General features: G+C 39.6%; 2 protein-coding genes across 5 annotated transcripts in view; one reads left to right on the forward strand and one right to left on the reverse strand.

Annotated features, from left to right (window-relative positions):
• The window catches only part of lcp1 (lymphocyte cytosolic protein 1 (L-plastin)), a 47,102-nt gene extending 22,941 nt beyond the window's left edge, over nt 1-24,161 (reverse strand). The window contains exon 1 of the mRNA XM_053626363.1: nt 23,994-24,161. The gene's annotated coding sequence lies outside the window, so the exon portion shown is untranslated. The remainder of the gene's footprint in view (nt 1-23,993) is intronic.
• Nucleotides 998-11,827, forward strand: LOC128608558 (leucine-rich repeat-containing protein 63). Of its 4 annotated transcripts, XM_053626368.1 has the most exons (10): nt 998-1,192; nt 1,491-1,708; nt 4,526-5,017; nt 5,851-5,982; nt 6,152-6,270; nt 6,792-6,890; nt 8,248-8,384; nt 9,742-9,825; nt 10,334-10,475; nt 10,567-11,827. In XM_053626368.1, the coding sequence occupies exons 2-10, from the start codon at nt 1,645-1,647 to the stop codon at nt 10,585-10,587; spliced, it is 1,290 nt and encodes a 429-aa protein (XP_053482343.1). In that variant the 5' UTR covers nt 998-1,192; nt 1,491-1,644; the 3' UTR covers nt 10,588-11,827. The 4 variants fall into 4 exon arrangements, with proteins under 4 accessions (XP_053482343.1, XP_053482340.1, XP_053482342.1 ...); XM_053626365.1 differs by having other exon boundaries at nt 10,334-11,827; XM_053626367.1 differs by having other exon boundaries at nt 5,878-5,982; nt 10,334-11,827.
• Nucleotides 24,162-27,603: the final 3,442 nt, after the last annotated feature.

The following is a 27,603-nucleotide window of genomic DNA, read 5'->3' on the forward strand; positions in this document are numbered from 1 at the left end:
TTTGTTGGGTGTTTTACAAATGAACAACATCATAAACAGTGCTGTAGTGCTTTTTCTCCTGTGACAAAAGTAGTGAGCCCATTGAATTCATTATAAACCTGGCAGTAGAGACACTTGAGTCACAAACAGACCACACTGCTGTTGAATTCTTGTATCTGATTGGTCAGAACATATTGATTAACCCAGGGTTTATATTAATGCACTCATTCTAATGTGTTATCGTCTGTATCACAAAAACTCATCCACAGGGATTCACACAATCTAAGGCTGGTTATAAACTGATTAAAAATATGCTGCTATTTAACAAAGAAAAGTTATATAGTGATGCAAGTCACTACGAAAGTTTTCCACCATGGGGTCTTCAGGGCAGACAAGGTTGTAGTCATTCATTAATAATTAAATTCATTACAGTTATAATTGTTGGCATATTGCTGTGGTATAAGAGGAATTAAACATTATTGAAATACTCTTGCTTTTGAAATAAACAACCTTTGGGTGGTAACAGTAATGTCTCTGCTTCAGGCTGCATCACATTGCCTCATCATTGATTATTTTCCTATAACAGCACACCACTGAGGATTTTATTCCTCACATATTTAATGCAGACCCTCATCCCGGCTTTCTCAGGTTAAAGTCCTGTACTATCTCTGCCTTGAACAGTTTAGATGTTTTCTCATCTCTAACATGAACCCAGTTCACACTTCTTAGAAAACTGACGGCTTGAATCCAGGGTGAGGTTTGCGAAACACTCATACAGGCAAAGGAGCACAATATGGTACTCTGGTGCCATAGTTGTTTACATTCTTAAGATTTCAACACAATTTAATTCAAACTGAGTTTATTAACACCAATATTATACATAAACTATATTGGACATCAACGTTCCAGAAAAATGTAAGTGAATCGAGTCCAATCTGGCAACCTGTCAACTTTTTGACGGTTTATTTTATTTCTGTTTTGCTGTTCAGTGTTCAAAATTTAAACAAACCAGGGCAAAGTGTCTTTCCCAACACCATAAAAAAATATTTGAAGATAAAAAAAATAAGGAACATATCTGTAATTTATTTGGAACCATTTAAAAATGTAACACCCATATTACAGCACTGCTCATGACACTTGGCAATGATTGAACGGCTGCTATGGTTTCCGGAAACAAACCCGGAAGTCTCGCGTTGGAAAACATCGTTAGAAAGTAAGATTTTTTCTTTTCTTTTCTTTTCTTTTTTTTCTTTCTTCTTCTTTAAAATTAAACTGAATTGCTTAAAAACAAAACAACTTTTCTCACCAAATACTAGACATTCGATATATATTACTAGTTTATAAAGAACATTTCCCATTACAATAATTTGTCCCATACAGATACCGGATTTGAACAGGTCTATATAATAATAAATAATTGCAATTATAGCTATATTATCTATATTGTTACTAATTGTGTTATTTATATTCTATTTACTAAAATATTTGATTTTGTGCTTTCCTCCACACAGCAAAATCACCAGTGTTGATTTAACACCCACAGTGTTGAATTTACACCCTACAGTGTTTATATAAGTCCATTGGACTCAAATAAAAACTCCGGGTGTTAATTCAACACTAGGGATTTTGTTGTGCACAAATGAGCTAGTGGACTCTTTACAGGTAATGTCATCTCAAGACATCCAGCTCCTGAGGAGACCACTTCCCCCTAAACACACCCCATCACACTGTGAGTTAACATCACTATTTATGTTTGTTAGAGAAGAGTAGAAGCTTTGTCAAATATCAATCCGAATTTTAACGTGCCTTCTTTCACTTCCCTGTAAAATACCCCCTTCGTGGTACTTCCAATGTTAAGGGTTGTTCAGGTACTTTCACAGCTTGAATAACGTTTGTTAAGTTTGACCTTAAAGCAGGAGTTCAAAACTACAGGCCTGGGGAGTCATTGCTCTGCACATTTCTCTCTACCCTCAGCACATCTGGCCAACTCATTAAGGGCTTAAAGTCCCATGAAATAGATTATTAGCTGTGATTTGATTCTATATGTTGATGTGTTTTCTTTTAAAACAGGAAGTCAGAGTGATATTGTGTGACAACGACCTTACTTCTGTGGCACATTTATAATGCATCTAATTATAACGGCAAGCATAAATAATGTCTTTTAGCACTAACTTTTACAACTAACATGTCTTACTTCATAATAAATTTACACTGTATGCATTTATACCAAATATAACCTCTTGAATGTGATATACTCGCAAACACCTACATGCAGTCACACGTCTTTATTTTGTACCGTCTGATATTTGGACTTCACAGTCCACACATTTTATACCTCAAGTTAACAATATTTGTTTATTATATATAATTATTTTCCCTTTTAGCATGGTCTACAAGAGTGGTTCTCAACGGGGGGGGGCACAAATTGTTTTCAAGAAAAAAACACAGACAGGTCATCATTTGGGTACTCTGTGTATATTATTGTTTTTCAAATAGATTATGCATAAAAGGAAAAACCCAATGTTCCCTCTTCCTCTTTATTTTCTTTTTGCTGGGGAGAGGCAGAGCTTAGCCTGCTTTTTATCTAGCTGTCAATGCAGACCAGTGTTGCCAACTTAGTGACTTTTCAGACCCCTTTAGTGCCTTTATTTTTTTTTTTTTTTTTTTTTTTTTTGCAAAAAGGTGCCTAGTGACAAATCTAGCGACTTTTTAGACAAGCCTTAGCAACTTTGCAAATGTCATCAGCACTGTCCTGCAAGCACAAAGTCTTGCTTTCCCGCTGCACTCTCACCTCTCTCTGCGTCTGCTCTGTTCAGTGAGAGGCTGAGAGCCGGAGATTTAACAATGTCACGGATAACGAGACGTGCCCTTCATCCCAATATTCATCATTCATATGCAAATGTTTTTACAATGCAAGATGAATGTAATGCAACATGTTTTACATGCAAAATAGTACACGTTATTACAGCCTAGTTCTTTTGTTCAAAGTAGTTATAGTGTTCAGAAACAAGATAAATTTTCAAGATCACCCTTTCTTTATCAATCAAAAAGATAATTCATGTTCCATACCTGTCCGTTATATAGTAAAAGTAATTTGAACAAAAGAACTAGGCTAGATTATGTTTATATATAAATAAATTTGATATAGAATAGATAATCATTATACCTGGTCTTCTCCAATATGGGGGGTCATCCCACATGATGGGGGAGGCTTGGGGGGCTTTAGTTACAAAAAGGCTGAGAACCTCTGGTCTACAAGACCTAACATTCCTTATTTCATGATATATTTACACACCGTTGTAGACTAAGAACGCACATCAAATGTATGTATTTGAAATTACGATATATCAACGGGTGCATTATATAATTCCTTAGAACTCACTGTTACATGAACTCGTCAATGCAGAGTTCAGTTAAAGATTTCACTTCTGGCTGGGGATGACTTCGACTGAGTGATTGTGATACATTTGCAAAACAAAAGCTGTTAACGTGGGAGGGGTCAGCTTATGTGTGGAGTAAGAGGAGGGGCTAATCGTTTGGGGGGTGCGAGAATTCTCGTGCATTGTTAATCCAATAGAAGACTGTATTTGTTGTTAAAAAGGATAAGCCAACATGAAGATCAGAGAGCTGTCTATGGGAGAAAAGCAAGCCAAAAGACAGGAAATCAATCAGAGGCATTTCACAAACATTGGGCATAGCCCCACCAATTTGGAATGTCCTTAAAAAGAAAGAAACCAATGATTATTCTGAATTGTATAGTGCTATATTATATGCTCACATTCATCCACATCCTTCAAAACCCATTGAATGGAGCTGCTTCATACTGCAGATGGACGATGACTTGAAGCATAATTCAAAAGCAACCCAAGACTTTTTAAGTCAAAGCAAGGGAATGTTCTGCAATGGCCAAGTCAATCACCTGACCTAAATCCAACTGAGCTGCATTTCAGCTGCTGAAAGAAAAACTGAAGGCAAAATGCCCCAAGAACAAGCAGGAAATGAAGACAGCAGCAGAAAAGGCAGCATTTGGTGATGTTCATGTGTTCCAGACTTCAGGCAGTCATTGAATGCAAAGGATTTGCAACCAAGCATTAAAAATGTCAAATGAATTTATGGTTAAGTTATTTTGTCCAGATAGTTTGGTCCCTTATAAAAGGGGGAACCACATATAAAAAGTGCTTAAGTTCCTACACCGTTCAACTGATTTGGATGGTGCTAGCCTCAAATTTAAGCTGAAAGTGTGCAATGTGAAATATTCATGGACCTGACAGTACATCCTCTACCAAAATAACATGAAACTTTAGGTAGTCTGGTCTACATGATACTCTGATCCTGTGTTCCAGTTTTATAATTTCTGCTTGTCTAAATAAAATCTAATTAGAAGCAAATATGATACTTTTGAAATATTAGACAAGATTATTGTATCAGATTGCAATGACATCTGGGTAAAATCTGCTCCTGAACTCTACAGTTATGTTTACCTGAGGACATAAGAGTGTGTTGAACATAATATGTTGTCCTAAGATGTTGCCTGTGTTCCTCCTAGGTGAGATTGCAGAGTCTATTCCTGCACAAGTCCAAGAAGAGGGAACAGAGCGCAGAAACGAGTGGAGTGACCATGGCAACGCTCTTCCATGGAATAACGGTCTGCCATGTTCACGTCTGTCCTTCCTCCTTGCTGAAACTCCCATCGTGCCTTACAAAATCATCAACTCTTTCCCTTCCCGACCACGAAGAATTATTCCAAAAGCCCGTATTTTAGATGTACTGAGAGATGATCCTCGTTACACAGTTCAACCCCCAAACTTCCTCCTGGAATTCTTGAAACCCACTCAATCAGAGAGTGAACCAGTCCAGACCAGCCAATCACAGAAGAAAGTGGTCCAGTACCTGTCAGGGTGTAACTACAGGAAGTTTGTCGATCACCTCCTGTCTGAGCTGCATGATGGGCAGCAGAGAGAAGTGGCCAGTCAGATTTTGAGCTGCGAGCAGTTGCCTCAACTTGAACGCAGGATCCCACAACGGCAGATCATATGTGGTAATACAAATTAACATGACACAGTAACGTGTAGCACTGAATACAAATGAAGACCGTCTAACTCTACCAAAAAGCATAATTAACACAAATTACTGTCCATATGGTGGGACATCATATGAGGTTAACCCAATTAGCACAGCAACAAAGTTCAACTGAACACCACAAAACACCAGTTAATACGACAAAACTTCAGAACAAATTAACGTACTTTGTACATTCCAACAAAACAAAAGCTACAGAAATAACTGCACAAATTAACATAGCGGCCCTGTCTAACATAGACTAACACAGGAACACAGGCCATCTCACCACTGCAGAGCACAAACTAACACATGCACTATCCAACTGACAAATCAACACCACTGTCCAACACAAATTAAAATAACGACACAATCTAATTCAACACCAAACAGCTTAAATTAACATAATACCACCGTCCAACTCAACACCAAACAGTTTAAATTAACATAACACCAGAGTCCAACTCAACACTACACAGCATGAATTAACATACCAGCACTTCATATGTACATATGTGCTGAGTTAATGGTTTATTTTCCACACCTCTTCATGGTGTTTTCTTCACCATCTCTTCCTGATGGAGGTCAAAACAAAAGCAGACAGGGTTACCACTTATAAATCCATATCCACAAACCCAGCAAAGTAAGGAAAAGCTTAACATAGCTAAATTAGGAAAATGAGCCAAGGAGCTAAAGAGGAGATAAGGAAAGAATGGCACAGAATGGTCAAGGAAAGATTCATAAACTCACACATGAAACCAGGTGGGAGACACTGGCTACAGGGACACAGAACATAGTGTTGAACAGAATTAGTGTGTGTGTGCATGTGTGTTTGTCTAGAGTTGGCAGCAGTGATTCGGGTGCATCAAGGACATGACAAACTATTACGGACCGCGGATGTGACTCAAGCTGTATGCCCACACACACAGTATGACAAAGACCCAGGCAAGACACACACACACACACAATATGCAAATATTGGAAGCATGCAATGTATCCAATGTCCATTTCAGTAGACAATTAACTAAAAAAGACAATGTGCAAAGATCCGTGTTGTGTCAGTGAACATCAGGAAAACATGATTAAGTATGGCCTCTTGCATTCTCTTCCTCAGTTGTTCTGAGCTTCCAGGGTTCATGCCGATCACATTCCCCTTCCCTCGCTCCAGTCAGCCCGTCTGAACGTGCAGTTGTAGAGTGCCTCAAGAAAGGCGGTGCCACTCTCAACCTCAAGGTAGGTGTGTGTGTGTGTGTGTGTGTGTGTGTGTGTGTGTGTGTGTGTGTGTGAGACAGATAGGAAAGTGCCAGCTCAGTGCTCAGGTCTGCTTTACTGTAGTTCATTCTACTTTCTATTTCGCCAGTGAGCCCTGTCTTCGCACAGAGGTATTGTTTTGGGAAATGAAGAGAAATAGAGGAACTTCAGCACTTCTGCATGCTCTTCTTTCACTTCACTCTCACACAACACACAATTAACAAGTGTCTTTCTTTATTCATTTTGTTTACTTGGAGAATAGTATGTGTTAAATGGTCTGAAACGGGCAGACAGACAGACAGACAGACAGACACACAGATGTTTCATTGTCTTACAGCACTACATATGAGTAGCCACCAGGTGTAAAGTAAAACTTGTGGGCTGTTTTAGAGGGTCTGAGTTCATTCAATGTGTTCACATAGCCACAAAAATTCTGAGTCATCAGAATGAGACGATTTGGAATCCTAAAATGTTTATCGGTCTGTGTGTGTGTATTCCTGCAGGCTCACTTTATTGACCAGCTACCCGATCTGTCTCTCCTTATTTCGACTCTCTGCTACCTAAACCTTTCATTTAATGACTTTAGTTTGTTTCCTGTGGAGGTGAGTTTGATGATTATCTTAAGACACACATGCACGCACACACACACACACACACACACACACACACTTGTCACATTATTAAAAAAATGCAAAAAAATAACATTTTCAAACATGTTTTGTTATTAGTAAAAACTAGGGATGCACCGACTGTTCGGCAACCGAAATTATTCGGCCGAAAATAGCAAAAAAAGTATTTACGGTGTTCGGCCGAATAAGTGAAAAGGCCGAATAAATTTGACCGAACAATGACGTGTTTGATGACACGACCAGATAGCCTAGCAACCAGAGTGAGATGCGTGAATGTCACGATCTCGATGAGGGGACGCGCGCATGCACGAGCTGTGGATACGTGCGTTTGTTTTGTTTCTGTTCCGGAGCATGTTTCTGTCATGTCACGAGACGTAAGGGAGTAGAGTACGGAAGCAGGTAAAGACGTATTTATTTAAGGGCAGGCAGACAAATCCTATATCTACTATAATACTCCGCAAGGTGTACAGGGATGCGAGCGGTATATATCCCCAATATAATCAGCCGTATATAACCGAATATAACCATTTATAGCACTCTTGTCAATGCACTTTTTAATGCACTTTTTGTTGTAGGCTATAGAGTGTTCCATTCTTTCAGCAGTCAGTTATAGGAATAACATAGTCTATTCAAGGGGGGCTCAAAGATGACCACATCAAAATATTTTTATTTTACTCATTTATTTATTTAAAGTTATATTGTGCCTTGTTGGTAGCCTATGCCTGCTGGAATGAAAAAAAAATGTTCAGTGTTAAATAAATATTTTGAAATGGTAGTTTTTGTAATTTACTTTTTTCTTTGAAAAGCAAGACAAAATAGTAAAAAGCACATTTTGACTATTTAATTTATGCAATGGTGAAAAAAATGGCAAAATAAATGGAAAAAAACACGAAAAAACGTGTTCAGTATTCGGCCTTCAGCTTTCGGCCAAGTTTTTCTTTATGTTTGGTTTCGGCTTCGGCCAAGAATTTTCATTTTGGTGCATCCCTAGTAAAAACATCACATTATGTGCAATTATGTAGCAATAACAAAAAATCTTTTCACCATATGAACATGATTTTTTTGAGCTTTATTTCCAGTTGTATTTCTGCAGTTTGTCTTTCTATGTTTTTGTTGTTTTTTTCCCCCTTACATGAACAAGTGCAGAAACAATGCGAATAAACTTTCACATAACCAGAATCAGTTGTGTAGCACAAAAGGCACTGCCTTTTTTTTAAAATATGTTTTTGACAGTTGGCCTCTTTTATCCATGTCTTTCTCTTCCCATTACTACTCTTTCTCTTTCCATTACCCCACCCCACCCCCCACCAACTCCTTCCGGCTGTGCCAGGTATGTGAGCTCACTAAACTGGAGGTGCTGAAGTTGAGAGACAACCCGATTGAGGAAATCCCAGCCGAGATCCAGAAGCTGATCAACCTCAAGATGTTGGTGGTCTCATTCTGCAAGCTCACTGCTCTGCCGTCCCAGTAAATAGAACACACACACACACTCACGCACACACAATAAGTAATGGAAGTAAAGTGTTAAACTGATCTCTGATGTCTGTTTCGGAGGAATTATTTAAAAATTAGAATCGTGAGAATTAGTGGTAAGTGAAGTGACCGCCATATGAGGAGGTAGATTAATGGTTTGTAAATGTTACACATATAGAAATGCACTGTAAAATTGCAGCAGGAGAGGATGAGTGGAGCTGTAGAAGGCAGAAGGAGGAGGAAGAAATATCACATCTTAGGATGATATTATGGGCATGGAATGTCCAAAAAACGCACCTTTCAGTGAAGGGTCAAGGGTAGTAATAAACATTTCACACCTGTGTTGCATCAAAAGATCTTTTTATATTCATGCATATTACAAGCAAAATAAATGGTAAAAAATATGGTCATAAAAGTGCTGTATATCATTCTATATATTCGGGGTGTAAGCGAATATGAATACATTATTCGGACTGAACAGATAAAGCATCCTAAACCAATATGAATACACAAGAATTTTACTTTAATGTGCTGTTTTACAGGGGCGCTCCCACCAAAATTTGTGATTTTAATAAAAACGGCAACAACAAAAACACACACACACACACACACACACACACACACACACACACACACACACACAGAGTCTTGAAACTAGCACAAAATGTTCAGACCTAGGAAAAGGTAGACACATTTTTCCACTTTTTTGTCTTTTCGGTTGAACAAGTTAACACTGGTGCACATTTCTGACTTGCAGAATCTATCTGCAATACTCGGACATTAAACGCAGAACCTGGTAACTCTGGTCAAGGAAAAAATACTTTGCTCCTGTATTCCAACCTAAACACTGCCTTACTGAGCTCCAACAACAAAAAAAATTCTACCATATTTCTGTACAAACAATAGAAATGCTTCTCCCTAATCACCATGAAGACCGCAGGATGTGCACAGGACTCCACAGATCTTCAAAAATAATCAATTCATTAATTTAAAAAATATTAACTTGTACGTTCATTGTGCATGTTTGTCAGCGTTCTTAAATAAGTGTTATTAAAAGAAAATCTACCTGGAAAATGTGTCCAGCATTATAGAAGTGTCTGCGTCTAGAGAACTTTTCTGATCTTTTGGGAATGAAACAAACCCAAACACTGATTATTAAATTTGATTAGATGGCTATTGTTTTCCACTAAAATAACAGTTTCTTGAACTGTTCTACAGGACATCTGACCACTTCCCTTCAACCGCCCCAACCCCCGATAGGATACATATACAAATAACAGATAATGGCATGTGTTAAATATAACACACCTACACAAACCTGTTTGTTTAATAATATGTATGTGTTTTGTAGGTTATATCAACTGCCCTCTCTGCAGCACCTGGACGTGTCACACAACCTCATCGGCCACTTGAGCAACAGCATCAGTAACCTCAGGTTTAAAAAAAAAATGGATAAAATGAAAGTTCTCAATCTCAACGCAGTGGCCACTTTATTACTCTCACCTCCCTTTCTGATGTACTTTTGTTGGTGTACAGTTAGAACCTAAAGCTCATCTATTTCAGTGCATACTTTCTGTTGATCTTCCTTCAACCTACATCTGTGTCAGTTTCTGACTTTAGCACAGGGGTTAGATGGAGATTTTTTGGTTGTGACCATGAGTTGTTTAAAAACTTCTGTGCCTGGTTTATTCATGGTTATTATGTGTCAGTCTCATTGCTGTGCTGCTTGTACACCTACAAAGTGACCTATGTGGTAAGCTTTGCTAACAACAGTGAAAGTGTTCCTAATGAGGTTGCCTCTGAGTAGAAAAGTGATATATTATATTATATTATATTATATTATATTATATTAGATTAGATTAGATTAGATTAGATTAGATTAGATCTGTAGTAGTTAATAAACAGACTGTCGTGTGTGTGCGTGTGTGTATGTGTGTGTTTAGATCACTGCGTTATTTAAATGTAGAGGGGAATCAGTTAGCAGCTCTGCCCGCTGGCCTGCTTCGTCTCCCGCTGTCTCAACTAAAACTGGACAGGAGCTATACACACTCGCGGCTGTCAAAGCAGGACACACACTCTCAGCAGGTATTACACACAGACACACACACACACACACACACACACAGACTGAGTATATGTGTGTGTGTTTGTAACTAGTAACCTCTCTCTCTTTCAGACCTGCCACATGTGTCTATAACCTCTCATTCTCCCCTGTTTAACATTTCTCTTATTATAACTTTTTTTTCACACACGTGTCAGTAATTTTATTTGTGCTGCTGCATGTTTAATTCTTTGCTTTTACAACATTAAATCATTATTTTATACCATTGCTAACTACAATCGGGTTTGTGATATGCATTCCTATGGGGCACCCTGGTGGCTTGGGGCCGTAAGCAAATCCTTATTCACAAATTGTACATCGGACTACTGATCGGAAGGTCATGCGTTCATATCCCAGCACTGCCAAGTTGCCACTGCTGGGACCATGAGCACAGCCTTTAAGTTGTATAAATGCTCAGTTGTATAAATGAGATAATTGTAAGTCACTTTGGATAAGGATGTCTGCCAAATGCTGTAAATGCACAAACCACTTTGGGACATGCTGTTATAGGAACATAATCAGTGATGTGGTGGTGTGATGTGTTGTGTTAAATGCATACAGTTAACACAAATGTAAAATGCTTGAACTTCTTTTAAACACAAGCTCAACCAAGACCAAAACAATGGATTTTTACTGCTAAATTTACAAATGCTTTCATACTGTATGTCAGAACAGATAACATCATGTTCTAAACCTAACTTATAGGCTAAAGTCAAAGTGAACAGTTGTTCATATTGTGAATTGAAACCCATATATATCCCCTGTATTCTATTCCATTGCTATTGAGAAACAGCTGATTGAAGTTATGCAAATAGATCAATCACAGCTGATTCCCATCTAGGAAACACACTCAGGTGGTGAGGTTCTTTCAATCTCATGACCATATGGTATACAGTAAAAGAGGACCTCTTTGGGCTGATCTTGTGTGGAAAAGGAACAATATAGAGTAACAAAAAGAAAGTAAGAAAAATGCCTTCACGAGGGAGAGGAAGATGAGTACCAGGACAAGGAAGATGAGTGGGACAAGGGCAAAGGTGAGGAATACCTGGACAAGAACAACGTAGAGAGAAAGGAGTTAGAATATGTGTTGGTGCTCAAAGAAGGGCCAGAGCTAGGGTACCTGATGATGAAATAAGAGCTACTGTAATAGACAATGTCTATTATAATGTATAAGGGCTCCTCTCACTGCAAAGTGTAAATACAATAATTTTACCATGTATTACTGTATGGTGACTGTATGCCTGTATGGCAGATTAGAAGATTTTTTTTATTCTTCTGTGGCTTTTTCTGTTTGTATATTTGGTATTTTCACACAATAAATGGCAACTATATTGCATATTTTCGTTATCTTGCAGTAATACCCTGTTGCAAATAGAGCCTTTACTGCAGCAATTCTGTCTCGGCCTTCTTTTTTCATAAACTATACATCCTATAAAGCTACTCTGAGATGGGTCATTCATTTTTGTGTTGAGTTTCTGCAGCAAAAGAAACAAAATGCATGCATTTACTAAACCCAACAAAACAAAATGTAGAGACGCTTCAAAAGAAACTGCAGTGCAAAGCACAATCTATGATCAATACAATATACTGTCTATTGTATAAGGGCAGACCTGACACATATAATGCAGTTACTGTAAATTCATCTGATGTTAGTGTTTTTATGACATTGTGCTATAATTGACTAAATGTTGCTGTTGGAAGAGACCATGTGTTAGTGTTTTGGTAGACATAGTATGTTGTGCTAGTGTATTATTGTATTTTGAAAATTAGTCTTGGAGTTTAGTTTACAGTGTGTGATGTGATTTTGAGCATGAAATTAACTGTTTTGCCAATTGTGTGTTGGTGCATTAAGAGTACAGAAAAATTGTTAAAAGTAAAAATTGTCATAGCAATCGTAAAAAACTGTAAGTCCCTCATTACTGGAATCATCATTCATTAATACCACTTGGTTTTAGATGGATCAGATTAGTGTATGCCGCAGATAGCCCCAGCATAGAAGAATTTTCTCCTTTCGCAACAAGGATATTAAGGAAAGCAGTTCAATGAGGGGAAAAATTTATATCTGCCATCTAAAGTTTTATTTTTGTGATTGATTGATAGATAGATAGATAGATAGATACTTTATTTGATCCCCAAGGGAAAATTCAAAATTGTGGGCATCAGACTAGAGATCACTTTGGAAAGTTGAGCATATATGAATATCGAAGAAAGCGCATTCATGGGAGGACGTATTCCTTTAACTACAGAAGCACGTTAAATTAAGAACTAAAGTGTTATATGGGTATAGAATTGATTAAATTGCTAGGAGAAACACAAGGAGGCAGTAATAATTTTTGGAAGGAGCAATTTTATGTGGATATCATAGGAAGAATGCAACCATTAACCGAGCAAAAAAAGAACATGCACTTAGTGCAATTAACTACAATATTAAATCTAAGAGAGGTACAAGAAGAATGTCTATATGTTAATAAGCAGGGACTGATAGAAAGAAACTGGACAGTTGACATTTTGGAAAAATTGTTAATACCCTGAGCATTTGCTACACTTTTATAGAGCATCCATTGCTCTCCAGGTTGAGCCATACTGAGAGAAGTCTATTGGATAAAACAGACAACAGAGGGGAGGATAGAGTAAATAGAGGAGCACATTACTTTGAGAGGAATAGTGGTGACCAGCATACCAAATAGGGATGAGTATCAACTGTCAGATAGACTAGCAATAGGGAGTGATGGGACTTGTGGGAAGTAGATTAGAAAAATAATTAAAGTTCCTGTGGTATTAAGAAAAGATGCTTCATTATTAGCCAAAGAACTTGTACATTGCCTAACATAGACACTAGAAAGACTAACAAGTTTGGTGACTCTTGGCATCCACTTTGAGGATTGTTGGTCTAAATACCCACTATGTAAGGAGTACATAGCTAAAATCTCAGAGAAATGGCAAAAAAAGAACTAAACTTATGAAAATAAAGTGGCCAAAGGAAGGGACATTTGACATGCCATTGTGCAATGAAATGGAAACTTGGATGTGGAGATAATAGAGAAAGAAAAACATCTTTCTCTATTAAAAAGGTACATCTTGAGAAGAGAAAAGAAAAGGAGCTCAGAAAACAGGGATGAAATACAAGGTAAGGCAAAAGAGAAAAAATACATTGATGCTTATTCTCAGCTAGATGCAGCTATTGGGGAGTTAACAGAAAGAGAGCTGCAAAGCTGGGAAAGGCTATTTGAAAAAAGCTGGGGTGGTCTAGATCGGTGGTTTTCAAAGTGGGGGCCGGCGGGGGCACCCGGGAGGCCTCAACAATTTGGTGTCAAAAATAAATAAATGTATGTTTTCTCTTTCTCACTCTCAGACAACCACACACACACACAATCAATTCCTAATGTAATGTAATGTAAAGATGTAAGATGTCATTATTAATAAAAAAAGGGGGATATATTCAGAAGTCTGTATTTTTAATGTGTTTTAAAGACATCTTGCAAAAGGGGGGCCTCAGTCAAATTTTAATGCCGTTTGGAGGGCCTTGCCCTGGAAAAATTTGGGAACCTCTGGTCTAGATGAAGGGAAGCCCTGTGGATGAAGGCAGGCTAGATAGGACCAAGGAACAAGTAGAAAAAGAATAACAAGAAAGCGGTACAGAGATCACTTGACCAGCTGGAAATAGTTGGGAAACACATAAGGGTAGCAGAAAAATCACTAAGACAGCAGAAAACAGTAGGGAAGTGACCCAAAGAAAGACAGTGTAGGTCGCAGGGAATAGAACACAAGCGAATTGTGTGAGGAGACCTGTATCTTCAAAATGCTGAAGAAGAAGAAACAATCAAGTGATCTAACCCCCTTTCAGCCCTGGTCATGGGGAGAGGGAGGGAGACTTATAGCTAGAAACCAGACAGACCCAGTTAAAGTGGCAAAAGTGTTTCAAATTTTGGTTACGGGTGCTCAGGCCCAATATGTGCCATGGGACACACAGGATCTTGATGGGCTGATCTCTCGCCTTCCTGACATCCACGAGGGGGCTGGAAAGTGGATCACAGTGTTTGAAGAAGAAACAATGGGTAAATTGCTTGCTGTAAGAGATATAAAGGCACTCCTGCCCAAGATTCTGGGAGGAGCCAAGATGGCTGAGATCCTGACAGCAACATACACGGGAGGGACTGTGGGGACTGCACAAGCAAACAGGGTTTCCTTTGATCACCAAATTTGTGGCAGGCCCTAAAAACTGAATATCCAACTCGAGTGGGTACCAGGTCTCTGAAAGGGGAACAGCTAGGGGAAACAGAAAACCCAACTGCTTATGTTCAACGACAGCTAAAAAGGTGCAAACAAGAAACAGAGAAGGATCCTGAAGGAGATCTTGTGACAACCACATTCAGAGAGGCAATAGTGGATGCTATGCCACCAGCTGTAAAGACCAAGCTAGGAGACGTGGTTGGTTTCAACTCCAAAGCACACAAGGAGTTTTGTGACTATGTGACCCATGATGTTGAACAATACAGAACGAATGAGCAAAAACTGAAAAACCAAGAAAGAGAATTGCAGAGAAAGCTGTCACAGCTGCAGTTTGAAGAACTGACTAACAGAAACAAGAAAAAGACTTAAGCTCCTGTCAGAGACAAAGAGGAAGCAGGACAATCAGCAGTGATGGCACCTATGAACACACCTCCCCCACCTGCTGTTCAACTAAACCATCAGGCAGCTCCTTCTGGTCTGTAGCAGCACCCTGCTCCTGTCATAAATGTCTACCAGCAACCAAGGAACATGAACTGGCAGAAAAGGCCACCCTCGAGAGGACAGAAATGGAGAGGCAGATTCAGTTCTGGTCCTACAGGGTTATGTTGGGGGTGTGGGCAGGTTGGACAAAACAGACACAATTGCCCCACCAATCCATGGCAAAGTGCTCAGGAAATCCTACAGGGGAGGGTCAGTTTCCATTTATAACAACCAATGCTAATCAAGAAACTATCCTGCAGGTTAATATAGACGGTAAAATTACACCCATGATGGTAGACACTGGAGTCATGTCCAAATTATGCCTCTCACCTCCCCATGTGTGGAAGATTCGCAAAGACAGTAGGATTCTCAGGACAAATGCAGCTAATTCCTATGACTTCTCCAGTTTGTCTACAAACCAAAAGCACAAATGTTAAAATACCGATTTTGGTATCAGAACACACTCCTATCGATTTGTTAGGGAGAGATACCCTGTGTAAAATGAATCTCCAAATTTGGTGTTCCCTGGATGGAGTATATATAGACAGTAAAGGAATAACTGATGCACAGATCCCTAGGACGCAGAAACCAGAAACTGAATTTCATTGCAGAATGATTTATGACAGACTGTGACCCAGAAATTGAAAAACAGTGGTTGAGCTGAACCAAAGAACAGGAAGTTCCTATGATGTGCGATCACAGTACATAGTAGGGACACAGGGAGCAGCTATGCAGGTTGACAATTGTGAATTCATTAACAATTAGTTTCAGGTTCCAAATTCAGTTCCTCCTGTGACTCTTAATGTAAATAGTGGATGGGAGTCAAAAGACTTAGGACCAATAATGGAGGAAGAAAACGGTGAGTGGGAAGCTACTGAGCATCCTTTAATTTACTAATCAGCTGACAAATCACTCCTTAAAATTCTCTGTGCAACCGTCATGGTAGGAGTTCCACAGGAGATAGTGATTGATGAAAGCACTTAAATGCAAAAGACAGAAACACTTGTAGTAGAAACTAAAACAGCTGAGTTAATAAAAGACATGGAAAAACAGGTGCCAATTGAATTATAGTTCCAACAAAATACTGATGTGGACTTGGTAAAATCCGCTAGCCCAGTCAGAATAGGACTAAAACCAGGTGCATGTTTTCCACACAAAAGAGAATTCCTGTTACATCCTGACACTGAGCAAGGTATTCAACCAACCATTGAAGGATTAATTCAGGCAAGGGTGTTAGTTGAAACATCAAGCTATTGCAATAATCCAATTCTAGCTTTTGCCAAATCAGATAAGTCAAAATGGTGTCTAGTACATGATTTGCAAGCAATCAATGAGGTAGTACAAGATTGGCCAGCAGAGGTTCCCAATCCACACACACTACTGACAAATGTTCCCCCGATGCCAAATACTTTACTGTAATAGATATATGTTCTGCCTTCTTTAGTGTTCCTCTTGCTGAGGAGAGCAGGCACTTATTCACCTTCACTTATGCTGGTAAACAGTACACATATATCAGAATGCCACAAGGTTTAAACATTCTCCACATGTGTTTAATCAGGTTCTCAAGGCTGACATTGAAGATCTGTGTTTTCACAGCATGTTGCTGCGGTATTTGAACAATCTATTGATTTATTCTTCATCACTTGAACAATGCCACAGAGATTCTATCAAGGTATTGACTAAATTAGTTCAAGGAGGACATAAAGCCTCCAAAACAAAGTTACTGTACTGTCAACCACAGGTGGAGTTCTTAGGATGGTTAATTGCACATAGAACTAAGGCTATATCACCAGCACAACTTGAGGGCATAAGTAAAGCACCATTGCCACAGATTGTAGGACAGATGATGACCTTTTTAGGTATGCTGGAGTTTAGATCAGACTGGATCAAAACTGCTCCATTGAGGGCACTCATGAAACAAGCTTTGGCATCAAAATTTGCGTGCTCCGTTACTATGAAACAGTGATGCTCGTTTAGTCTTTGAGTCATTAAAAAGGGAACTTCAGGTTGTGCTCGCACTAGCTATCCCATACTACACCAAACTGTTTCATTTGTATGTGGCTATCAAGCATTGTACTACAGTAAACCCAGCTGACATGATTCCCCCGGAATGTGAAGGAAAACCACATGACTGTGTAGCAGAAACATCAGCCTTTACTCGTCTCAGACCTGACTTAGTGTCTTCACTTATTTCAGATGCAGACATTAACTATTTTGTTAATGGCTCTTGCTTTAGAGATCAGTTATTCATGCAAGGTACGCAGGAGTGAAAAAACAATTATTTTGTGCCTGTAATCTAACAGCTCTCACGACAGCATGTCAATTGGCTAAAACACAAACTGCTAATATATACACTGACTCAGCTTAAGCCCATGGCGTGTTACCTGTTTGGAGCCATTTGGAAACAAAGAGGCTTTAAAAAAAGTGATGGCTGTACCATATCTGAGAGGTCCTTATGAAAGACCACCACTGGAGCAATTGTAAATGGAACTAAGAGCATATATGTGACAACTAACTGCTATACATGAAGCTATCTATTCACAGGAACAGAGCAGGGGACCGAGAGAGGAAACAGAAGTTCCTTGTCCACTGGCTCCTGGAGAACAGGTGTACCTAAGGGTGTTAAGGATGAAGTGGAATGAGCCTAGAAGGGAAGGGCCATACAAGGTGGTAAGAGAAACCCCAAAAGCAGTACAGGTGGAAGGTAGCACCACTTGGTATCATTTGAATTCCTTCAGGAAGAAATGGAGCAGTTATTTGGCGTTTTTGGGGGACTCTCGAGGAGGGGCGGTGGAGAGTATAATTTAGAGTTTAGTCTATGATTATACTTGATTATTGTATTTTCCTTTCTTTTTTTTAATTGTGTGTATTTTTTTTATTATTATTTTTATTATTATTTTATTTTTTTGGATATGTGAGTTTATATTCTATTGACCACAGGGGTGTTCGTGGGGGGACCAGGGTGGGGTGGGAGGTTGGTAGGGGGAATGTGTACACCATGTTAGTGATATGTACACCATCACCAATAAAAAGGCTCATGGTAGTACCCAACCCATATGACTATAGACAGTGGGCTGAGTTTAATAAGGATTTCTGCCACTTACATCCAAATGTTAGACTGTATTGCCCTGCTGAATGCATATCTTTCCTAGGTAACCCAGACTACAAGAGGAATTATAATTCATCACAATGGGGACAATGGTGACAGCACCTGGACATGTGAATAGACCTAAAAAAGAGGAAAACCCATTTCAAATATGAGATTGATTACACGCTCGAATATGAGTGTTTCAACAAGTCACAGGGAAGGTATGATATGGGTCAATTTCAAGATAATTGCACTGTAATATGGCACTTAGACAGCAGAACTATTAAACAGACAGATGTTCTAAGGAAATATGTGAAACATGCAACAGTAACTGTAATGGAAAATGGAAATATCTTCAGGTTATTTAAACCAAACTCTAGCATTCCCATTGATATACCCATATGCAGAGCAAACAATAGCAGTAGCAGATTTCTTTTGGCTTTGTGGAGGAAAATGTTTGAGAGTCACACTGCCAAAAGGATGGATGGGAATATGACCTAGGGTGCGTCTGCTTCAAGAAATCACAATGACAAGTTGGGAAGTAGACCTGTCCGTTCAGGAGAGTAAAAAAGGGGGTCATAGGGTAAAAAGGGCTTACCAAACAGATCCTGATGTGTATATAGAAGCAATAGGGCAACCAAGGTGCATACCAAATAAATATAAGGCCAGAGATTAAGTTAAGGCAGAATTTGAGACCATATTAATTTGGATATTGCCTAATAAAAACACAGAATGGATTAACTATATTTACTATAATCAGCAGAGGTTCATTTATTACACTGATTCTGCTTTATCAGCATTCTGGGAACAGCTGGATGCCACAAGCCAAGTTACATGGCAAAACAGGCAAGCACTGAACTGGCTTTTGGCAGAAAAGGGGGGTGTTTGTGTTTTATTTGGGGACAGTGTTGTACATTTATTCCTAACAATACTGTAGAAGAGGGAACTTTTACTGAAGCTATGAACAAACTGAAGAACTTGAGACAGGAGGTCACTGAAAATGCAGGAAGAGATATGCACACTTGGGATTGGTTTGAGTCTATATTTGGACAATGGGGGGCATGGCTGACAAAACTGGGAATAATCCTGGCAATAGTTTTGTTGTGTTGTGCCTATACTGAAATCTTTTTTGGTACGAGTTACTGTTAAAGAAATGTCTCAACAAATTGTGAATTGGACAATTGTGGACAATAATCTGCAAAAGGACAATGAACTAGTGAGAGAACATTTTGACCCCACACCAGGTTGGCCCCCTAAATCAGATTGGATCCCAAAATAATGACAGGATGGAACAGATTCCACCTCCTCAAGTGAGGACGAAGAAGTTTGATAAACCATAAACCAGACAGTTTATAACTAACCCTGTAGATGATAATATAGCAATATCAGATCAACAATTAGAATTTTTTACTCCCCTTAGAGAGACTGAACTAGCTTCATTAATCTCTTCAGCAAAATCATCAACTTGCATACTAGATCCCTTACCTACATCTTTCTTTAAACAGATTTGTCCAGGAGTAATGGAACCCCTTCTAAAAATAATCAATTCTTCCTTTAGCACTGACTATGTACCTAAATCATTTAAACTAGCAGATATCTAACCCCTGATTAAAAATCCAGACTTTTACCCCTGTCAATTGTCTAGCTATAGGCCAATATCAAATCTCCCCTTTATCTCCAATATCTTAGAAAAGGTTGTAGCACAGCAGCTATGCTTGTACCTACATAGGAATAACATTCATGAAATATATCAGTCAGGATTTAGGCCTCATCATAGCACAGAGACAGAGCTGGTTAAAGTAGTAAATGACCTACTACTGGCCTCTGATCAGGGTTGTGTCTCATTGCTTGTGTTACTTGACCTTAGTGCAGCTTTTGATACAATAGGTCATACTATTCTCCTTGATAGATTAGAAAACGTTGTTGGCATTAAGGGAACAGCCCTCTTCTGGCTCAGATCTTATTTGACCAATCGCTATCAGTTTGTAGATTCAAATGGCGACTTCTCCACACATACCAAGGTTAAATTTGGTGTTCCACAACGTTCTGTTTCAGGTATGTACAGGGTGCTCATATGTTGATAGTAATATCATGTTTATGCGTGTGAATTATGGGGAAGGATGTTTGAATCAATATGATGTATGGGTTAAAGAATGTGCTTTCCCAGAAAAAAGGTAGTTTTAGCCTCACAGTTAGAACAACTGAAACTTAATTTGCAGACAAAGGAGAGAGAGAAGGCATTTGCTGAATGGCAGAGCAAGGCACATAAAAGAGAGGAAAAAATGTCAGGCAGGGCCCTCACCCGTTTCTCAGTGTGCTAAATTGCAGAAAGCCGATCCTGACCTGGACTCCGCCCCACCGCGACGCCCAGAGCCAGTAAGGAGGGAGGAACCTGCAGTTTCAGAGGCACCTCACAATGAAGTGACCCAGCCTACGCCACTCCATCCGAACCTGTCAGAACTGAGCCACCAAACCCCACCAAACTATGCTCCAGTTGTCCTAGCTTCACCGGTGGTGTTACACACGAGATCCCAAGTGAAGGGACCAACAACATTGCTGCCTGAAGGCTTCAGACCAACAAAATTGGTCAGAGAAGGGACAGTGCACGCCGTGGTAAATGCCACAATGCTAGAAGTGGCCAGAGAAGGAGGCCCTATGCTAGTTCACAGACCCCGGACATTGGAAGACATCAGGAGCAGTATGACGCATCTGCCGGTGCTCCACGAAGTAGGAGGGCGAAAGTTTGGGGATGAACTTCAGATATTCTGCAGAGAATTCAGACCCACCACTCATGAACTACGACGACTGCTCCTGGTGAAACTTGGCACAAACTGGGTCAAGGTTTCACCTGAATTCCCAGAGAACAATATCCGCCTGATCAACCCACAGTGGGATGATGGAGTCAACACAAGGTACAGAGCACAAATCGTGGTGCTCCAGCAGAAGATGACGAACACCTTTCCGGTGCAAATGGACATGACTAAAAAACCAAAGTGCAAGCAGCAAGAGTAGTTATATCATATACTTTCCTCTTGGTTCTACATGAGGTGTTGTTACTCCTACTTGAACAGAAATCCTCACACCTGTCCACCCAATGGTGGCTGCACCATAACACTATACTACTAGACATGCCGAATGTCACTATAAAATGATGTACTGTTGACGCATGGCGGGGACCATGCTTCAAAAGGGGGAATGATAGCTGCGGTAAAGCACTGGTTTCTATAATTAATCTAAAATAAATAAATAAATAAAATTGTTTACGCTGTTTGCGCAACTCATAACATGGGTTGAGGTTTGAAGGTAAAGAAGGCCACATCCCTACGTTCAAACAGGACTCAGATGTGGTAGTGATAATGATAATCTCCAGTGATAATGGCACACCTTTTGTGAGCCATGCCCTTAAGTAGGTGGGTGAGTATTTGGGTATTGACTTAAAGCAGCACTGTGCATATCATCCAGCTAGTGGTGGGGTGGTAGAGAGAGAAAATGGGACACTAAAAAACAGATTGAGCAAATGTTATTCTGAAACAGGCTTAGGATGGGCTTAGCCCCTTTGGGATACTGTTTGGGAGACCTCAACACAAAGGAATTGGACCTGTGACAGCTCCTCTTCCTGATGCTGCAGCATATGTTGATGCAATGTTAAATTACTGTGCAACCCTGTCCTCTGCTCTGCACTCTATCCACAAGCAGGTAAAGGCAGCACTTCCAGCTCCAGCCACGGGTCTGCTGCATGATCTGAAGCCCGGAGAATGGATCGTGATCAAGGACTTCCGCAAGGGACCAGGTGGAACAGGCCACGGTGGTCTGGGCCATTCTAGATCCTTTTCGTCACTCACTCTGTGGTAAAGGCAAGCCAGAGAGCCATGTGGATGCATGCGAGCCACTGCAGGAGTATACCAGAGCCGAGCACTGAGCTGGAGAAGACGGGACTGCAATAGGAGAACTAGACCGTAATTCTCTATCAAGAGGCCTCTATGCGGACCTACGCTCACGAGCAACGATCTACATATACACAGCCACACACATGACGCACTACACCCCGACACATCAACACACCAATCCCACGTGACTCCACGATAGACGGTCTTAAGTGGTATCTAGTAGCCTGCGAAATCACGGACATGTGGTTTTTGGAGAAAATGTTGACGACACGGAAACTGTACTCTTAGGAGGACTGAACTTCATTAGTGCGTACTATATAGCCACTTGACCAGGACAGAGGTTAGATCATGTGACTGCACCTCTTACGCCCCAGAGCTCCCTGACCACAGACTCCTGTTGAAGACTAGACACAAATCATTAGATATCGACCTGCACATCCACTCATACATACAAACCTATTCCTAATCGTACACCCTTCTCCTGGTATAGGTGGTATCTGTTAGTAAGCCCTGTCACAGAAATAAACTCACAGATCACTGGGACCGTTGCTGACAACACTGGGGGTCCGGGGGTAGACCCTTAAGGTGGAAAGATAAACCAAAGCGCGATATTGAAGTTTATTGGGTGGAAGACTTATTGATCAATCACGTCAATCACATCGTTGCAGCAGAAAGAGTGCATGACGCACACACTTTTACACAAATTTGGTATTTAGCTGATCGTGGTGGCGGGACTAAATACCTATGGTGACGTGATTTCTATAGGTCCCATATAAGCCCGCAAAGTTCTTTAGTAGACTATTGCTGCAGATTGGATGACAATTAGTAGTTAAAAGCCCGTATGCCAAGATATTGGCCGCCTCTGTAAACCGTTCTGTATCACCTTTGGTCATAAGAATCATTGCCAACAGTGCTACCCACACAACGTCACATGTCCCCTCGTCACGCAGACACATAATGGTTATTCTATCATTGAACACATGCGGTCTGCGATACGCAACGCTCCACAGACTAGCGAGACGGGGTTTGATTGGCTGAACTCAGTACTCTGGGGATTGGGCTCGTGGATATTAACCATCTGTCTACCAATAGGTGCAATAATGCTGATGTTGACAAAGACTGATTACTATCCCTATGATGACCAACCTGACTTGTATCCTCAACCTGACTGGGTATCAGATTCTCCCAGCGACACTGACGATGACGACTCATTGACATCCATTTCACACCTATTGTAAATATTCCTTTGACTATGACGACTCTCATTTCACCCTAAATGAGCTTGCTTGACTACAGGATACTTTATATCCGCAAAAAACCCTTAGCGCCTTCATTATTTCTGTTTTATGATGAATTCAGTTGAACCATGAAAGGATTCTGAAGTTCTGATGTATTCACAGCATTGTAATTTATCTGTTAATTTTAGTTATCATATTTTGTAATGATAAAATGGGGGAAATGTGAGGGAAATTACTCATTTTTACTTTGTAATAAGTTTGTTCTTGTTCTGTTTCATTCTCATGTGAGGATAATGCCTAAGAAGGTCTTGTCATGTCACTGAGATCAGTGCAGAATGTTTATCTGCTTACAGAGACACAAACATGTTCTTCTGTTCAAGGTTCGTCTGTCCAAGATCCTAAAACAAAGCCTGTTTGAACTACCTCAAACTGTTTCTTATCGGTACACAGAATTATGTCATGCTCTGCGTTTCATACATGTAGTAGTGGTTTAGTACAAGGGCTTCAGAGCGCTCTCATTATTCTATCCTGCTTTATTCTATCCTGTATTAACCATCTTTCTGTAATAAACCTTTTTACCTTCAGAGGACGAGTCTGCAAGTGTTGTGTAATTTCCACGACTATTTGGCGTCTCCTGGCTGGGCTGCGCGAGTCTTTTCAGCTTTTCTGGACAACAAGCAAACGGGAAGACGTTCGTAGAAAAGTTTCACCCTGAAGTCTGTGTTGACACAAAGGCGGTTTGTCCTTTGTTATGCAGAGCGAAAGATCGATGAAGCCGTAACACTGAGTGGTAGGAATCATCAAGAATTTAGAATTAGAATTAGAATTTTATGAAGTCATAGTGTATTGCTGTCTGTGTGGAAAAGGAGTCAATGATTTAGAATTAGAATTTTATGAAGTCATTGTGTATTTCTGTCTGTATGGAAGGGAGTCAATGATTTTTTACATGGAGTGATTTCTTATAAGAAGTTCCAGGAACTTCGCCTCTGCGACGGCAGAGAGATTGGTGTTTCTTAGATCATAGCCTCAAAACTAAGATTTATACCGATGGGTATATATATAGAGAGAGATAATAACGGTAAAAATATTTGCTAACGGAAAGAGTCCAGTTCAAGCAATGAATAAGTAAAGAGAGTACTTATTAAGAAGCGCAAGAGGTGCAGTATTTTTGCGGCGGGTTATTATCAAGTGGCATGCCCCATTGACTCATTCCATCATATCAACAGTACATGATACATTTGGCAAATTTAACGCACAAGTAAATTTTACTGAGATAAAAAATAATGATAATAATAAAAAAGAAATTATTATTAAAAAAAAAAGAAGGGAAGAGAAAACTGTAAGTCCTACCAAATTTCTGTATGTGGACTCGCTCTCACCGGTAAACTCTTACATTCTTAAGGTTTGCTCTATTGAACTTATAAGGTATATGATTAATTAAATGTCTAGAGATTTGGCACACATTTTGAACCTTTTCTGTCTGTGCACGAGAATGCATATTCATTTGATTTTCATAGCATTTTAAATTGATTAAAACTTTGAAAGTTATAGAAGCTGTAAAATAAATAAATAAATAATATAATATAATATATGGGAAAAACATGTAGCAAAGCACATCCTGAGACACATGTTACTGCAGGACTTGTCATACTTGCCAGTTAGTGGGTAAACCTAATCAAGTTGTTCCTCCTGCTCCCTTATATGTAGTTATATCATACACTTTCTGTTAAACTGCCAATCAAAGTAGTGTGTGCTGATTTATGGCCCTTTGTGCTTCTCAGGCCCATGTTTCTGTAGGTGACCTAATTTATGACCAGGGGTGGGGGTAACCCTATCGACTGTATCAGTGGGTCATTCTGGCTCCTGTATGTCTGGGCAGTGGTGGAGAGGGGTGTGTGGGGGAGTAGATCCCCCCCCAAAGGTATGTTTGGTATAACATATGTTTATGTTCATGAGACTGTTTTTTTTTGGGGGGGGGGGGGGGTGTGAAATAAGTCTGAAAAGCGTATCAATATTGGGTATGCGTTTGTGTTACTGTGTTCTGGTATTTCGTTTTTGTAACCACATTGTTTGAATGTGTACATATATGAGTAGAGTATTTGTTTGTGGAATAAATTAAAACAAATGCTGATTACGTTTTTAGGAAGCCCGGTTTGCCTTTGAATAAAAAGTTTAGGAGGTAAAGTGTTTTTTTAAAAAAAAAAATTTAAAAAAAGAATCTGTTTAAAAGAATCGCGTGTATTACATACCTTCTAAACATAAACCTTTAGGAGGTAAAAATGATTAAAAGAGCTGTTTAAAAAGAATCCGTATTAAAAAAACACAAACCTTTAGGAGGTAAAAGTGGTTAAAAAGAGTTGTTTAAAAAGAAATCGTGCGTATTATACGACCTCTAAGCAAAGATCATTATTAGGTAAAAATGTTAAAGTGTTGGCTAAAAGAATCGCTGCATTGTTTAAACTAGAAGATAAGTTTTCTCGAGATATCTTCCATTTGCTGGGTTAAAGTATTAATGACGTTAAAACCGAATCACCTCTCTCTCTAAACCCCGCCCACATACACTTGTTTCAGACACACCTCTCTCTCGCGCTCTCTCTCCGTCTAAACCCCGCCCACACACACGTGTTTCAGACACACCTCTCTCTCTCTCTCTCTCTCTCTCCGTCTAAACCCGCCCACATACACGTGTTTCAGACACACCCCTCTCTCTCTCTCTAAACCCCGCCCATACACGTGTTTCAGACACACCTCTCTCTCTCTCTCTCTCTCTCTCTCTCTCTCTTTCTCTCGCTCTCTAAACCCCGCCCATACACGTGTTTCACCGGTAGACAGAACTTTCTGTCAAACTGTCAATCGAAGTAGTGCGCTAATTTATGATCTTTGTGTTTTTCCTGAACGACAGTTTGTAGGTAGTCTAATTTATAGCCCTTTGTGTTTTTCCTGATCAAGAGTTTTGTGGGGGAGACACTTATTTTATGACCAGGGGTGGGGGATAACCCTATTGACTGTATCAGTGGGTCATTTTGGCACCTGAATGTCTGGGATGTGTCCTTCCTTTTCTCTGTGTGTGTGTGTGTGTGTGTGTGTGTGTGTGTGTGAGTGAGTGAGAGAGAGAGAGAGAGAGAGAGAGAGAGAGAGAGAGAGAGATAGATAGGTAGGGTCATGTGTTTCCTGGGGGTTTGCTGACCAGTATGCTTACAATGTGTTTATGTTATTGAATTAAGGGACGAGTCGTGCATTTCAGTGTTTTACGACCCCTACCAATGTGTACATTTAGTAGTTTAAGTGAATCTTTGTTTCTGAAATTACTTTTGTGGTAAGTATCAGTTTGTGTAACTAATCTATGAGAGAATACTAGACCTGGTGTCTGAATGTGGTAGATGTATTAGAATTGTGGACATTTTATGTGTGTGTAGCTACCTATGTGTATGATTTGTGTAATCCTTCTGTCAAGAAATGAACAGATAACATTTATTGCCTATGTCGTTGAGAAAAACACTGATGTGTAAAACATTTCTACATTCCTTCAAGGCTGTATGAGGACGTTATTCTCTTTTAGTGAAATAAAGACCAAAACCATCGGTGTTATTCATTGTGGAGACTGAAGTAACAATATGTCTGAAGAAAATTTAAAATATTTATTACATAGCCTACTTTCCAAACAAGGTACTTTAAGGGTAAAAAAAACCACACCTTTTTAAAAAGATGGTGTTTTAAAAGATTCGTGCGTTTTGTTTCAACTATAAACAAGTTTTCGGAAAATGGTTCGCCAACGAGGATACTTACACAGAACTGTTGCTAAATACATAAGCTTTTGTCTATGCTTTGACATCCCATGTCCCCACTGGCTGACAGTCAAGTCGTGTAAATTTATGACCTCTGGTAACACTGTTTGACATGAATGTGTGATCTTTCCTGGCAGTTGTCTGTCTGTGGGAGACAGAGAAATGTGATTTCTGGGGGTTTTGCTGACTAGAATGCTTACAAATGTGTTTATGTTAATGAATTAAGGAGAGAGTTGTGCGTTTCAGTGCTTAAATAATGGTTAAGACGTTGTAGTTAAAACACAGAAGAAACTCTGCAACTATCTGTTACAATGGCTGCTCCGAGAAATCCTAATACCCCTAGAGGAATGCTGTGTATTCACCAACAAGAGGACCTGTTGAAATGAGAGAGGACCTGACTTTTG

This window comes from Ictalurus furcatus, chromosome 6 (assembly GCF_023375685.1).
Source record: "Ictalurus furcatus strain D&B chromosome 6, Billie_1.0, whole genome shotgun sequence".
NCBI classification, from domain to species: Eukaryota; Metazoa; Chordata; class Actinopteri; order Siluriformes; family Ictaluridae; genus Ictalurus; species Ictalurus furcatus.